Source organism: Pongo pygmaeus, chromosome 4 (assembly GCF_028885625.2).
Source record: "Pongo pygmaeus isolate AG05252 chromosome 4, NHGRI_mPonPyg2-v2.0_pri, whole genome shotgun sequence".
Taxonomy (NCBI): domain Eukaryota; kingdom Metazoa; phylum Chordata; class Mammalia; order Primates; family Hominidae; genus Pongo; species Pongo pygmaeus.
The window spans coordinates 144,740,386-144,755,649 of NC_072377.2; the positions used below are offsets into that span (position 1 = coordinate 144,740,386).

General features: G+C 44.5%; 1 protein-coding gene and 1 long non-coding RNA gene across 3 annotated transcripts in view; one reads left to right on the forward strand and one right to left on the reverse strand.

Annotated features, from left to right (window-relative positions):
• Positions 1-15,264, forward strand: part of CYSTM1 (cysteine rich transmembrane module containing 1) — a 68,611-nt gene that overhangs the window by 46,285 nt on the left and 7,062 nt on the right. The window contains exon 3 of one of the 2 annotated variants that reach the window (XM_063665232.1): positions 7,270-7,452. The exons of the other annotated variant lie outside the window; for it this stretch is intronic. Within the exon in view, the coding sequence (XP_063521302.1) occupies positions 7,270-7,376 (107 nt within the window). The 3' untranslated portion in view covers positions 7,377-7,452. Of the gene's footprint in view, positions 1-7,269; positions 7,453-15,264 lie in introns of those variants that run through there. 2 annotated transcript variants of the gene reach the window in all.
• LOC134739608 (uncharacterized) lies at positions 8,871-15,077 on the reverse strand. The gene is made up of 3 exons (XR_010126442.1): positions 14,830-15,077; positions 9,886-9,961; positions 8,871-9,328 (listed from the first exon to the last, which is right to left on the reverse strand). It is a non-coding gene; the product is annotated as an uncharacterized LOC134739608 (long non-coding RNA).

Genomic DNA, 15,264 nt, shown 5'->3' on the forward strand with positions numbered 1-15,264 from the left:
TCCCTGTTGAACAACAACTCACCATTTTCTCCTACCTCCAGCCCCTAGCAACCACCATTCTACTTTCCGTGTCTATGAATTTGACTACACTGAGTACCTCATATAAGTGGAATCATACAGTATTTGTCCTTCTGGACTGGCTTATTTCACTTAGCACAATGTCCTCAAGATTCGTCCATGCTGTAGCATGTGTCAGGATTTCCTTCCTTTTTTAGGCTGAATAATATTCATTGTATGTTTATACCACATTTCGTTTATCCATTGACACTTGGGTTGCTTCCACCTTTTGACTATGTTTCTAAATACTGCTGCTGCAAACATGGGTGTACAAATATCTGTTCAAGTCCCTACTTTCAATTCATTTGGGTAAGGGTTTAAAGCACAAGGAGCAAGATGTCTTTGAAGATCAGTTTCTGATGAATCACCGTTCTCTGCTGAGCAAAAGTCAGCTTTACTCACCATCTAATTTTAGACTCCAGCATAACTATCACTGGACACTCATAATATCAGACTTCATTTTGATATTTGATAGGCTTTCACAACATTTTATAATTCCAGTTTGATATATCCCCTTTCATTGACCACATTTCAGCTGGCCACTTCCTTATGATTGTGGAGACACCCTTGTCACTTGTTGGTGGGCACTGGACTAGGCAGTGCGCCTTACTACAGCCAGCTTGCTCTAGTGGCGTGGGCTCTTAATGACTTTGACCCTTCTCTTTCCTGACCCTAGTTGAGCTGGTCTTTTGGCCTTGTCCCCAGACCTGGCTCTTAGAACTTGAAACCATGAGCCTGCTGATGACTAAGACTGTTGAAGCCACTTGTCTTCCCCTCATGGCAGCTTTGTGCAAGCATGGTATTATCCCCCATGTCTTCCAGTTTTTGTAATCTGCTTTTGTTTCATCCAATTCTTATACAACATTTAGAATTACTGGAATTACATATGTGTAACTTCCTGGAAGGTATATTTCTGAAATGCCTTGGCACAGGACTGGCTTTCCCCTTACCAGCTAAGGACACACTTGGGTGATAATTGGCTTCCTTGAGCCAGTGTCCATCTGTATTTGCCAGGCTATTTAGGAAGCAGAGATTGCTGGTTGTGAAACTCTTGTCTTAATGGGCATGTGATTATTCTCTGTGTTAATTTCTTCCTAGCAATTCTCTAGATTCACAAATGAGCCAACTCAAACTACTGCATAACTAAAAATACTGAGATCAGTCCCAGTGTACTGGTAGACTTTGAACTCATGACATGGTGAGGACCTAGACTGTGGGCCATGTGGCTCTTGTGAGTGAGGCAGGGACTGCCCACTGTAGCCATCTGCCCTTGCCTAGAAGGACGTTGGTGCTGCTCATAGTTCCCAGCCAGCCTTCCCTCCCTGTGTCTCAGGCCCTGTAGGGGCAGCATGTGGAGAAAGCCTGTACCCTATACTTTAGGAACTTAGAGTCAAGTTAGGGAATATGGAAACACTGACAATAAGCCAGCCACTTCTGAGACAGTCCTATCTTCTTTGTTCTATTCTAATAGCAGAAGTAAAAAGGAAAACATCACGGGCATACAGAATAAAAGTCTCCTATTCTTACCCCCAAAACTCTGTTCTTCTGGACACTGTACATGTCCTGGCCTGTAGTCTGCCTTTTTCTTCTAAATATTCACCTTGAGCCCATCTCTGCGTCAGTGCTGTATTCTTCTTAAGGACTGCTTGATATTTCTGAGGCTGTTTTTGAATGATTGCAGTTACAGTGTGCTGGCAGGAATTCAGAGTCAGAAAGACCTTAATGGGGTAGGTCAGGAAGACCTCTTGGAGGAACCACCTAGAGCTCCCAGGTTCTGGGTAGGATCCAATGAGATGCTGCAAAGGAGAAGGAGGAGGAGGAGGACATCCTCTGCTACTTTTCTCTTCTGCTCTTCTCAGGGCTGACGGTGCCTTCTCCTGCTCTGGCACATGGCCCCTGGGGCAGGGAGTGGGAAGGATCAAACAATATTTTGTTGTCAAGGCATTTTCATCTTTGGGACCTTACTGTAGACACCACTGTCAACCCTGCTTTTTATAGATGTTGATACTGAGGTTTGGAAAGGTGAAGGGGACAGCCCAAGTCATGGGCAAAACCAGGAAGAGGAGGGAATGTCCGTTGGGTCTGAGCTGGGATGAGCTGACAAAAAGGATCAGTACATGCATAGTACTGTGGCTGCCATTTCATTACCCTGAGGGTTACCTTATTTTCCGGATGCTGGAGGACAAAGGCAGGAGTTTGCCAGACAGCAGATCAGATGCTTCCCAGAAGAACATAGATCTGTGTGGGGTGTGGAATAAGAGCTCTTCACACAGTAACCCAGCTTTCAGCTGGGTCCCTGGCCTACACCCTGGGAGGGGCCTGCTCATGAATCAGGCAGCTATTTCTGGAGCTGATATGAGGCGAGGGGGCACTTTGCTGCACTGGGGTAGGCAAGCCATTCCTCTGGCAGGGAGAGAAGAACAAAGAGGTTGTTCAAAGGGTATGCAGCCAGTTCCTCCAGGGTGAGCCAGCTATATACAGATCGACCCCCAAAGGCTGAGGGAGCTGAGAGGCTGACACATCCAGTTTCTCAGAAAGAAACATTTAATAGGGACTTAAGAACAGAAGCAATGTCTCAGGTGGAGACAGGGTGGATCCCTGTACATACTCTCCAGAAAGTATTATTTAAATAGCAAGCTTTTAGGGTAAGGACATGTATAGCTGGTCATGCCTCAGAGTTTATTTTTTTGTTTGTTTGTTTTTTTGAGATGGAGTTTCGTTCTTGTTGCCCAGGCTGGAGTGCAGTGGCAAAATCTCGGCTCACCGCAACTTCTGCCTCCCGGGTTCAAGCGATTCTGCTGCCTCAGCCTCCCGAGTAGCTGGGATTACAGGCATGCGCCACCACACCTAGCTAATTTTGTATTTTTAGTAGAGATGGGGTTTCTCCATGTTGGTCAGGCTGGTCTCGAACTCCTGACCTCAAGTGATCCGCCTGTCTCAGCCTCCCAAAGTGCTAGGATTACATACATGAGCCACCATGCCCAGCTGCCGCAGACTTTCTTACAAAACTCTGGGAAGATTAGACAAACATCTTCACTAGAGGTTATTTATGCAATAGGCATTGTTTCTTTTTTTCTTTTATTTTTGGAGACAGGTTCTTGCTCTGTCGCTTGGGCTGGAATGTGTGGTGGTGTGATCATGACTCACTGCAGCCTCAAACTCCTGGGCTCAAGCAATCCTCCTGCTTCAGCCTCCTGAATAGCTGGGACTACAGGCATGAGCCACCACACTCAGCTACTTAAAAAATTTTTTGTAGAGATGGAGTCTCACTTTATTGCCCAGGCCAGTCTTGAACTCGTTAATTCAAGGGATCCTCCCACCTCAGCCTCCCAAAGCACTGGGATTACAGGTGTGATCCATCATGCCCAGCCTGGCATTGTGTTTTTATAAGGAGTTGTCTATGCCATGGGAATACATCAGTCATCGTGGTTTCACTTCAAGATAGTGTCATACCAGGCACAGTGGCTCATGCCTGTAATCCCAGCACTTTGGGAAACCAAGCAGGAGGATGGCTTGAGGCCAGGAGTTGAAGACCAGCATGGGCAACATAGCAAGACCCTGTCTCTACAAAAAATTTTTTAAATTAGCCAGGTGTGGTGACATGCACCTGTTGTCCTAGCTACTTGGGAAGCAGAGGTTAAAGGATTGCTTGAGCCCAGAAGTTTGACGCTGAGGTGAGTTATGATCATGCCACTGCACTTCAGCCTGGGTAATAGAGCAAGACCCTCTCTCTAAAAAATAAAAATAAAAAAGATGGTGTCATTCTTGTCATGCAACAAACTGTTTTCCTACATAGGTGCCACTGCCCATTCAGGATCAGTGGAAGTCTAGGACTGGCAGGTGGTGTAGGCAGATACAGGTGAATCCCACTGTGGGGATTCCTGCTGGGGTGACCACAGTGCCTGGGGTGTTTAGGCCTTCAATCAGTGGGAGGGGGTTGGGGAAGGGCTTGTTACCAGGCATGGGCCTGGGCCTGGCAGTCAGGATACAGGAGGTGTCTGTGACCCCTGGACTCCAGCCTCTGGCTGCCATCCTGATTGTTCCCATGTCCCATATGTTTCTCTTCTGTCCCAGGCTCAGTATACAAACTCCACATCCTCTGACTTGGAAGCTGCCCAGCCCTGAGCTCTGCCTGGGCTTCCTAGTCATACTTCCCAAAGATGTGACCGGTTTCCCTGACTCTGAACCTTGGCTCTGATGTCATGTAGTTAGTTGAGACCAAAGGAAAAGTGATGGGGACTGTTCATGTGTGTGTGTGAGCTGGAGTGAAGGAAGGTGTGCCTAGGCAGGGCCTTCGGTTCCTGGCAGTCCCCTCCCCAGCATTCTTGTATTTTCCTACTGTGAATCTACTGGAGATAGAGATCTGGCTCTGTTCTGCTCTTCCCCTTCTCTCAGAGTGGCTTTGGGTATATCCATCCCTTGCACTGGAACTCCGTTACCTCCTCTCTACAGCGAGGGGCTAACTGATCTTGCAGGCCTCTTGCTCCTAGAATAGCCTGTGACTCTGACTCCCAGCTTCCTGTTTATTTCTGAGGCTTCTTCCCAGAGTGGGTAAACACCTCCTCTTCTTTCTCCCTGTCTACAAGAGGCCCGCTTTTGGTCAGGGGAGGGGTCTGCCTGAAAGGTCATAGGCATTTGAATAATAGTAATAACATCAGTGAGCATTTACTGAATGCTTTCCGATGTGCGAAGCACTGTGCCCAGCATTTTACATGCATAATCTTTTCATTTTCCCAGCAACCCTATGATGGGGTATAGATTACTAATATTATTCCTGTTTTATAGCAGAAGAAACTGAGGGTTGGATAGGTTATTACCTGTCCAAGGTTACATGGCCAGTGAGTAGATGACCCTATATTTAAATTCAACTTGATATTTTATTAAAATTCCTATTCTGGGCTGGGCGCGGTGGCTCATGTCTATAATCCCAGCACTTTGGGAGGCCAAGGTAGGCGGATCACTTGAGGTCAGGAGTTCGAGACCAGCCTGGCAAACATGGTGAAACCCCATCTCTATTAAAAAAAATATATATATATATATATATATATATATATATATATATATATATATATATAAATTAGCCAGATGTGATGGCGCATGCCTGTAATCCCAGCTACATGGGAGGCTGAGGCAGGATAATCACTTGAACCTGGGAGGCAGAGGTTGCAGTGAGCCGAGATTGCACCCTTGTACTCCAGCCTGGGAAACAAGAGTGAAACTCTGTCTTAAAAAAAAAAAAATGTGGAGGGGATGTTTCCAGGACACAGGAAAGGATGAGCCCAGTGACAGTATTGCTGATGCTGAGAGAAGGCCAAGGGGTGGGGTGGGCACTACCAAGGGTCAGCTGAGTAGACGCTGAAGTTCCTGACAAGGGTCCTGGTGCTGCTGAGGTCACTGACTGGCAGAGGTGGAGAGCAGCAGTGTGGGAGTCAAGAATGGAGGGGCTCTGCTGAGGAAGTGAGAGGAGAAAGCGGAGTATGATGGATGTTCACACTCACTGGGGTGAGGGGAGCCAGGGGGCTGGTTAGGGACCTGGAGGTGGCCCCTGGAGCATCATGGAATCCTCAAGGCTGTGCATAGGCAGAGACCGATGGCGCCTGCTCCCTTGATGCCGTCTTCCCCAGAACCTGGCTCAGGTGGGCTCCTGAGTACCTTCCCGAACCCCAAGAAAAGAGGCTGGGGTTGATTTGGTAAATTCTGAAGTACTGCCACCTGGTGTGAAGGGCCAGGGGTTGCAAAAGAAGCCTTAATGAGCTGCTTGGGACCTGGCATGGGCAGGGGGGAGAGGGTTAATAGGGGCTCAGCCCCAGGAATTGCAGCAGTGTAGGGGTCCTCTCTGGTTTGAGCTCCTTGAAGGGGGAGTTGTGATTTGATAGCATCCCCTACTTGCCAGGTTTGCCCAGCTCTGGTGCTAGCCTAGAGCTCAGAGGCTGCAGGGCCTGAAAGGAGACAGAATTGGATTTAAGGCATATTTGATAGGTGGAACTATGGGTTAGGAGGTGCCAGGTCAGGCTATAAGAGGAGCATGGTTGTGGGGAGTTGGACCATGTGAAGTGTCTAAGTAACAGTGACTTAGGGAGGCAGCCCAGGACTGAGGATGGGGCCACTGGGGCTAGGAGCCCAGATTGGTCAGTGCCCACTGCCCCTAATGCCCCTGGAACTATCTTAGAGCAGTTGAAATAGATGCTTGAAGAGATCCAAGGCATTCTAAAACTAGCTAGAATGCCTTGAATTCTGATTAGAATTTTAGAATTCTAAAACACCCTCCTGCCATGAGGAGCCCCAGGAGCAGCTTTGAGTGTGGCATTGGAATCAGACAAGCCTGGATTTGAGAAAAATGTAAAAGCAAAGTGAAAACCTCCACCTCTGTCCACACCCTGACCTTTAAGTTCTTGTATACTTTCAGAAACGTGTGTGTATTTGTGTGTATATACTTCTTATTGTACAAATAAAATAGAAGCACTGCTCTAGACCTTGCTTTCATCCCTTAAATTATTGGCCACGTGGAAGAACCACCTGGTTCTTTTAGTAGTAGTCGATTATGCGGTGTGCTTTAATTTACCCAACTGGACTCACCTGATAGACATTAAGGCTAGTTTGGGGTTATTTTGATGCAGCAACAACCATACTTTACATAGATCCCTGAACACTGGGACAATTATTTCTGCAGGATAAATTCCAGATACAAATTTTCTGGTTTGCAGTTGTCTCTCCCCTTCTCCCTAAATTCTCCTTCAAAGAGATTCTGTCCATTCCCACTCCTGCTAACAGTGTATGAGAGTTATAAAATGATGATAGTAATACAGAGCTGTTGGGAGGATTAAATGAAATCATATGTAAAGATTTCCGCCGGTGCCTGCCATATCAGGCTGCAAGGGTGGGGCTCAGGGCAAGGGTTGCATTGAGAATTGGATCACTTTGGACAAGCAACAAATAAAGTACTGGGTTGGGTTTCCTTGTCAGCTTGGAGAAGGAGAGGTGGCAGGAATAGTGGTCTGATAGCTGCTGAGTACCTGATGTGTGCCAGACACTGAAGCAGAGAAAGGGCAGTGAACCAGATCAGCTTGGCCCCTGCCCTGCCCTTGTGGAGCTAACAATCTAGACAGAACCAGTCTCTGCAGAGTGTGGTAAATTCTACCAGGATGCTGCCACTCCAAGTCCCCTCTGACTGGGTCTCTCTCTCCTCTGCCCGCCCTGCACCCCCTTCAACAGTGTACGTGATAGAACGGGAAAGGAAGATGGACAGCGGGTGTCAGGCAGTCCTGGCTGCTTGCTGGACTGCTCTCTGCTGCTGCTGCCTCCTGGACAACTTGAACTGAGCAGCTAAGATCCAAGTATTTCCCTACAGCCCTGCTACCTCCTGTTACTGGAATAAACAACTACTGTTGCACAATTTCCATTTTCTTCTTTCTTTGAAAATAACTCACAGATTTTTAAATTTAGCACCTTTCATAGGTGTGAAATGGTACCTCACTAATTTGCTTTCCCTGATTACTAGTGACCTTGAACATAAACATATAAGTTTTGGGAAGTTTGTACATATCTTGTGAATTGATTATACATATTCTTAGCCTGTCTTTTCTGTTGGTTTGTCTTACTGATTTGTAGAGAATTTCTATATATTCTATCCACTAATATTTGTCTGTTTTATAGGCATGCAAATATCTTCTTCCTATCTGACTCTCATTTTTTTTGGAATGGAGTCTTGCTGTGTTACCCAGGCTGGAGTGCAGTGGTGTGATCTCATCTCACTGCAACCTTTACTTCCTGGGTTCAAGCAATTCTTGTGCCTCAGCCTCCCAAGTAGCTGGGATTACAGGCATGCGCCACCATACCCTGCTAATTTTTGTATTTTTTAAATAGAGACAGGGTTTTGCCATGTTTTCCAGGCTGGTCTTGAACTCCTGAACTCAAGCGATCCACCTGAGATCCAAAGTGCTGGGATTGCAGGTGTGAGCCACCATACCTGGCCTCTCTTAATCTTTTTATAGTGTATTTTCTAGTATGAGAAATTTTAGAAGTCATGTTTATCATCTTTCCCTCGTGTTTTGTATGGTTTAGTCTTTGAAAACTCATTTTCTATTCCAAGCTCATAAAAATAAGTCTATATTTTCTTCTAAAAATGTTTCAGATATAGTCGTTAGTCCACCTGATTTATTTATTTGTTTATTTATGTATTTATTTATTTTTTTGAGACCTAGTTTCGCTCTTGTTGCCCAGGCTGGAGTGCAATGGTGTGATCTTGGCTCACTGCAACCTCTGCCTCCCTGGTTCAAGCGATTCTCCTGCCTCAGCCTCCCAAGTAGCTGGGATTACAGGCATGTGCCACCACACCCAGCTAATTTTGTATTTTTATTTTATTTTTTGAAATGAGGTATTGCTCTGTCACCCAAGCTGGAGTGCAGTGGCACGATCTCGGCTCACTGCAGCCTCTGCCTCCTGGGTTCAAGCGATTCTCTTGCCTCCGCCTCCCGAGTAGCTGGAACTACAGGCATGCACCACCATGCCCAGCTAATTTTTGTATTTTTAGTAGAGACAGGGGTTTTGCCATGTTGGTCAGGATGGTCTTGAACTCCTGACCTCAGGTGATCCATCCATCTCAGCCTCCCAAAGTGCTGGGATTACAGGCATGAGCCACCGCACCTGGCCCTGAATTTATTTTTTTTTTTTATCATGGTGTAGGATAAGATTCTAGTTTTCTTTTTCCATCTTGGTAGTTCCAGCTGCATGTATTAATTAGATCATCCTGTTACCAAGCAAAAGGGGCTCACTGCCTGATGTGCTAGAAGCCAATTCCATGACACTGGGTTTTTGAGAAAAGAAATGCTTTTATTATAAGTTGATTAAGGAGACAGGATTCCAAGTCAAATCTGTCTCCCTATCCTGGCTTTAAGGCAGTAATTTTATTAGAAAAGGTTAGAGGGATGGATTCCAGGATGAGAGAGGTGGTTGGTGGAAGGAAAGAAGAGGTTTGGAAAGTCCTGGGGCATGTACAATAATCTCTTCATGCTACCTCTTGGATCCCATGTGCAAATTCAGGGGAGGGGTTAGTATGAAACATGCAGTGAAAATTCAGGCTGTGACATCATCAGCGGCTCATTCTGTCCAAACTCCAGCTGGCCATATTGGTTCTAACAGATTTCACTCAGTTCTTTTGCCTCATAAGCAGAGGCGTTTCAGTGTTTCAGCAAGTTGTTTCTTGACTGCCATCTTGTAAACTCTGTTAGGGATTGGTGTCTTTAGTCTTTGGGGCACCATTTCAATCCTTTCCCTGTTAATTTGAGATGAGATTTGTCATATACCACGTTCCCATATACGAATTAGAATATGAGCTAGAATCAGGAATCTGGTGTGATGTGTACCCTCCTTCCACCAGCACATGCAAAAACACATACCTCTTATTTTTTTTTCATAATTTTCTTGGCTTTCTCGGCCTTTTACTCTTTCATCTACATTTTAGAATGTGTGTTAGTTTCTACAGAAAACCATGTTGGGCTTTGATTGGAACAGCGTGTAATTTATCAAGTAATTGGTGAAAGAGTTGACATATTTACAATATTGTCTTCCCACCATGAACAAGTAATCTCTCAATTTATTTTTGTGTTCTTTTTATGTCCTTTAAGTCTTAAAATTTTCTTCACATAGTTCTCGCATATTTTTATTGGTTTTTAAAATTAGATTTTTCCCCTAGGTATATTATAATTTTAATGTTACCGTGAATAGATTACTTTTTTAAAATGTTACATTTATTACTTGGTGGAAATAATTTATTCATTCCATTGGGATCACACATTAGAAAATTTTAGCCCATCTTTGTCACACCATTACCTTGGGGGCAGTTCAGCTGTGAGGGGAGCAGTTCTTCAGTCTGTCCTATGCATGCTCCAGGGAAACCACCAGGGTTCTACAGAGACAATCATAGATTCCATAAACGTAGCTCCAGAGTGTCAGGTGACAGACCACATAGAACAAACCCCCAATCCCTGCTTTTGCAGGGCTTATACTCTAGGCAGGGAACCAGACATTAAATAAACCCACAGGTAATAATTGACATCATACTTCCCTGTGAAGAGAAGAGACATAATGCCATGAAAACATACAAAAAGGGAACAATCTGGCATAGTCCAAGAAGGCTTCCCCAAGGCAGTGATGTAAGCTAAGATCTGAAAGATGTATAGATGTTAATAGTCAAAAGTGTAGGAACAGCAGGTGCCAAGGCCCAATGGCAGGAAAGATGGTGGCTCATTTGATAAAGTGGAAAAGGAAATTAGTGTTATAGGCAGCAAGGGGACATTAGGAGCAGTTGAGAAACAGGCAGGAACAAGATGGGGGCTCATAGCCCAAGTTAAGGATTTTGGTATTTGTCTTGTGAGTAATGGGAGGCTGTTGAAGGATATTAAGCCAAGGGATGATATCACATTTGCATTTTTAAGAGATCCCTTTGGTTTCTGTGTGGAGAGTGGTTTGGAAGGGGGCACAGGTACACATGGTGATTATGGAGAGAAATGAATGCATTTGAGATATTGGGAAGTAAAATCAACAGGACTTGGTGATGGATTGGATATGGACATTGAGGAAGAAGGTAAGAGTCAGGGATGACTTCTGGATTTCTGACTGGAACTGAGTGCCTGATGGTGTTTACAGAGGTTGGGAACAAGAGAAAGGAATCATCATTGGTTGAGAGGGAGAACAAACTGAGTTAGTTTGAGGTTTCAAAGTATCTTTGAGACATTCAAGTGGAGATGTCAGGTAAGCAATTGTATATAAACCCGAAGCTTGGAGGAGAGGTTGGGCTAGAGATGTCAATGTGGAGAGCCTTGGCATGTTGATGATCATTGAAACTGTGGCCGTGAGTAAGATCAACTTGGATGGAAATATGGAGGGAAAAGGAAAGATGGCAGTGTAGGGCTGAGCTTTAAGGAATTCTGGATGGATCTGCAAAGGAGTCAGAGAGAGAAAGCTAGGAGAATGGGATGTCCTGAGAGCTAAGTGAAGATGTATTGGGAAGAGAGGAATGATTAGTAACATCAGATGTTGCTGAGAGATTAGGTAAGGTGAGAACGCAAAAGTGTCTACACTGTTTTCACTGAGGAGGTGGACTTTTCTCCAGTTCTTGTTCTGTGAAGGAAATCAACAGAAGGAAAGACAAGACTTCTTGGAACTAGAAGACAGGGCTCCTCAGGCCTGGAGAAAGGCAGACATTTGTGTAAGCATGGAACAGGCGAGCTCACAGGTGCAAAGAACTAGCTGAGGCAGGAAGGCTAGGAACCCCCGCTAAACTGGAGAGAAGCATGCTAACAAAACATTGAGTTCCAAAAAGGTTAGACACCAAGTAAGGGAGTCAGGCTAATGTCACTCAGCTTTGAGCCTGAACAGAGGAGACATTGTTCCTCAAGAAGACTATGTCCTCTGCGGTAGCTGCTGGAGGGTCCAGTACATAGATAACCAAACAGATGACCATCCATGCCCTGGGGAGGTCCTTCTGAACAGTAGCAACAGTCTAGATCTTTCATGACCACCATTACAGATTTTGCTAATATACATCTTTTGAAAGGAAACTTTACATGCAACTCCAGTCTGGAAAATAGATACTATAGAATTGCTGTGGCTGAGGCAAGGAGGAACCACCCCCTACTTTTTATGAAAGCTCAGGGGCCTGAGGAATACATTTGAAAGCCCCTGGTCTTTGGGATTTTGCAGTGCATTTGGCCACAGGAGATTTGGGATGGTTAGGTTTTGCCCTGGAATGTCATTCCGGGATACTGCCTTGCGAGCAAAATCATTGGTGTGTTAACTGCTGGTGTATTCTATGAGGATCTGTGGATAACTTTATTGCTGAGAAGTATTCCATTGTATTAGAGGTACCACAGTTATTCATTCACCTGTTGAAGGACCATTTGGGTTGTTTCTACCTCTGGGTGATTATGAATCCATCTGCTATAAACATTGATGTTCAGGTTTTTGTGTGAACCTAAGTTTTCATTTCTCTAAGCTGAATACCCAGGAGTGGAATTTCTGGATCATATGATAGGCTTAAGAAACTGCTACTCTTATCCAAAGTGGCTTTGGCATCGTGCATTCATATCAGTAACGAATGAGAGTTCCAGTGGCTCTGCATCTTTGCCAGTACTTGATATTGTCAGCAATTTTTATTTTAGCCATTCTGATTGTATGTAGTGGCATCTCATTGTGGTTTTAATTTGTGTTTTCCTAATAGTTAGTGATGAAGTCATGTGCATATTTGCTCTCCGTATACCCTCTTTGGTGAAGTGTTTTTTCAAGTCTTTTATCCACTTTCAAATTGGGTTGTTTTCTTACTGTGGACTTTTGAGAGTTGTTATATATTTTAGATACAAGTCCTCTGTTGGCTGTGATTTGCACATATTTTCTCTGCGTCTGTAGCCTATCTTTTCATCCCCTTAACAGTGTCTTCGATGGAGCAAAAGTTTTCATTGTTTATCAGTTTTTTATTTTATTTTATCACGTTTTTGGTGTCAGTCTAAGGACTCTTTGTCTAACCCCAGGTCATGAAGATGCTTTTCTATGTTTTCTTCAAAATATTTTACAGTTTTATGTTTTTCATTGAGATCTATAATCCATTTGGGGTTAGTTTTTGTATAAAATGTGAGGTTTAAAATAGCTGAGGGTTTTTGTGAGGTGTTTTGCATGCCATACCAATGTTTTTCAAAATGTTTTCTCCAATGAATTGCCTTTGCTTATGTGTCAAACCAGTTAGCCATGTTCATGTGGGTCTATTATTGTCTTCTTCATTCCATTCCTTTGATCTATGTGTCTGTTTGCCAATACCATTAACCGGTTATCTTGACTACTGTAGCTTTATGTTAAATCTTTATTTTAGTCATTTTAGTTCTCTTTCCTTTCCATAAATTTTAGAATTTGTTTATCTATTAGAAACTCCTGTTGGGATTTTTATTGAAATTGCATTAAATCTATAGATCATCATGGGGCCTAATGGGTATTTAAGTGGGATTGGTTGCTCACCCTTACATGCCATAACCTTTAATGATGGCAGGCAGCCTGCCCATTCATTTGCTGGGTTGTAATTTTTCCACAGTTAAAGCCCCTAGTGTATGATTACATTGGGGTCTTTGGAAGTTGGCAGTAAATGAGGTATACTATTCATTAAATTGGGTAGGAACAGCCATTACAAGATGGCCAGTATGTTGAGGGACTTGTGGGCCGGGTTATGCTCTGAGTCAGGTCAGCTCACCATCATTCACAACCGTGGTCTTCCTGTGCCTCACTTCTGAGCAGGTCATGAGCAAGATCATACACTGTTTGCCGCCATTCGAAAATCCTCCCTCCCTCGAGGTCTTTACATTGTCATCACAGGGTCATAGAACTGTCATGTACTAGGCATGATTAGGTTTTTTCTCTAGATTTTCCTTAATTTCTTCTGCCTGGTATATCAGCCTCATTCATAATTTTTTTTTTTTTGAGATGGAGTCTCGCCCTTGCCCAGGCAGGAGTTCAGTGGCGCAATCTCGGCTCACTGCACCCTCCACTTCCTGGGTTCAAGCGATTCTCCTGCCTCAACCTCCTAAGTAGCTGGGATTACAGGCGCCCACCACCATGCCTGGCTAATTTTTGTACCTTTTAGTAGAGATGGGGTTTCACCATGTTGGCCAGGCTGGTCTTGAACTCCTGACCTCAGGTGATCCGCCCGCCTCAGCCTCCCAAAGTGCTGGGATTACAGGCTTAAGCCACCACGCCCAGCCAGCCTCATTCATAATTATTCCTCCAAAAGCTGCATTAGGGATATGTTCATGATATATGTCATGATATAATGAACTGCTTCCTCCTCCTACTATAGTAATGTCACCCATGACATTGGGTCTTCAGCACCAGAAAAACTTTTCTTTTCTTTTCTTTTTTTTTTTTGAGATGGAGTCTCGCTCTGTCGCCCGGGCTGGAGTGCAGTGGTTTGATCTTGGCTCACTGCAAGCTCCGCCTCCTGGGTTCACGCCATTCTCCTGCCTCAGCCTCAGCCTCCTGAGTAGCTGGGACTACAGGTGCCCGCCACCACGTCCAGCTAATTTTTTGTATTTTCAGTAGAGACGCAGTTTCACCATGTTAGCCAGGATGGTCTCGATCTTCTGATCTCATGATCCGCCCACCTCAGCCTCCCAAAGTGCTGGGATTACAGGCATGAGCCACCGCACCCAGCCCAGAAAAACATTTTGTCCTCTTCTCAAGTGTATTTTGGGGCTTCTCATACTTGTCAGCCCCTTCCTACCCTTTGATCTTGACAGTGACATCTTCCCCAGCTCACACCATGGTCCTTTGGTCTATCTGAGGCAGTGGCATTACAAGACTCTAGCAGAAGAGTGGGTGCTGAGGAACTGCTTATGTACTCATCCTGTCCCGAGTACTCTTCCCCATTACTGCCCTTCAGTCCCCCACCAAATTTGGCTGGTGTCAAGATCAAAGTAAAACTGCTGTCTACTCTAAGCCAAATACAAAACAGTTTGTTTCTAAGGCTTGTCTTCCCCTCAGGGTGTGGAAGATTGCTTGCTAAAGTCTTGTGTAACAGAAAAGAGGACATTGCCCCCATGAACTATTTGAGATTCCCTTTTTTATTTCCTTCTCTCACCAGTATGAGAAGCTCTTGGTTTTCTCCTCAGGTTTACAAAAATAAAGTGAATTATTTAAGTCTGACTTAAATTATTATCTGTACGTCTTTCGTCTTTTATAAACTCATCTGGATAGAACCCATCCTGTCCACAACAAGCTATTGAGCCCCACAGTCACCTTGTGGCATTTCTGTGGATGTGCGCGTCCCTGCACTCTTGTGGCTTGGATTGCTCACTGTATGATGTTTTGCAAGACCAAGCTTTGTACATGCACCTGGACCAGCAAACAGGAATGTACATGCTGCATCAGCACGACAGGCACCTCGGTTCTTTAGCAGTGCTGTAAACATAGACAATGACCTAGAAAATTATGAAAAATAGCATTTGAAATGTACTATATGATCTCACTATTTAAGAAACCCCACGATGAAACTTTCCTCTCTGTAAATTGAGAGCTTGTATTTTTGACCTGTCTTAATGATATTAACTTTGTTCTCATTACAACATTTTCCTGTGTTATCTAAGGCAGTAGCTGTACAACTCTGTCTTCCTTCCCATCCTGTAGGAGAGGAAGCAGAGGCTCAGAGAGGTCAAGTGTCTTACTTGAAATCAT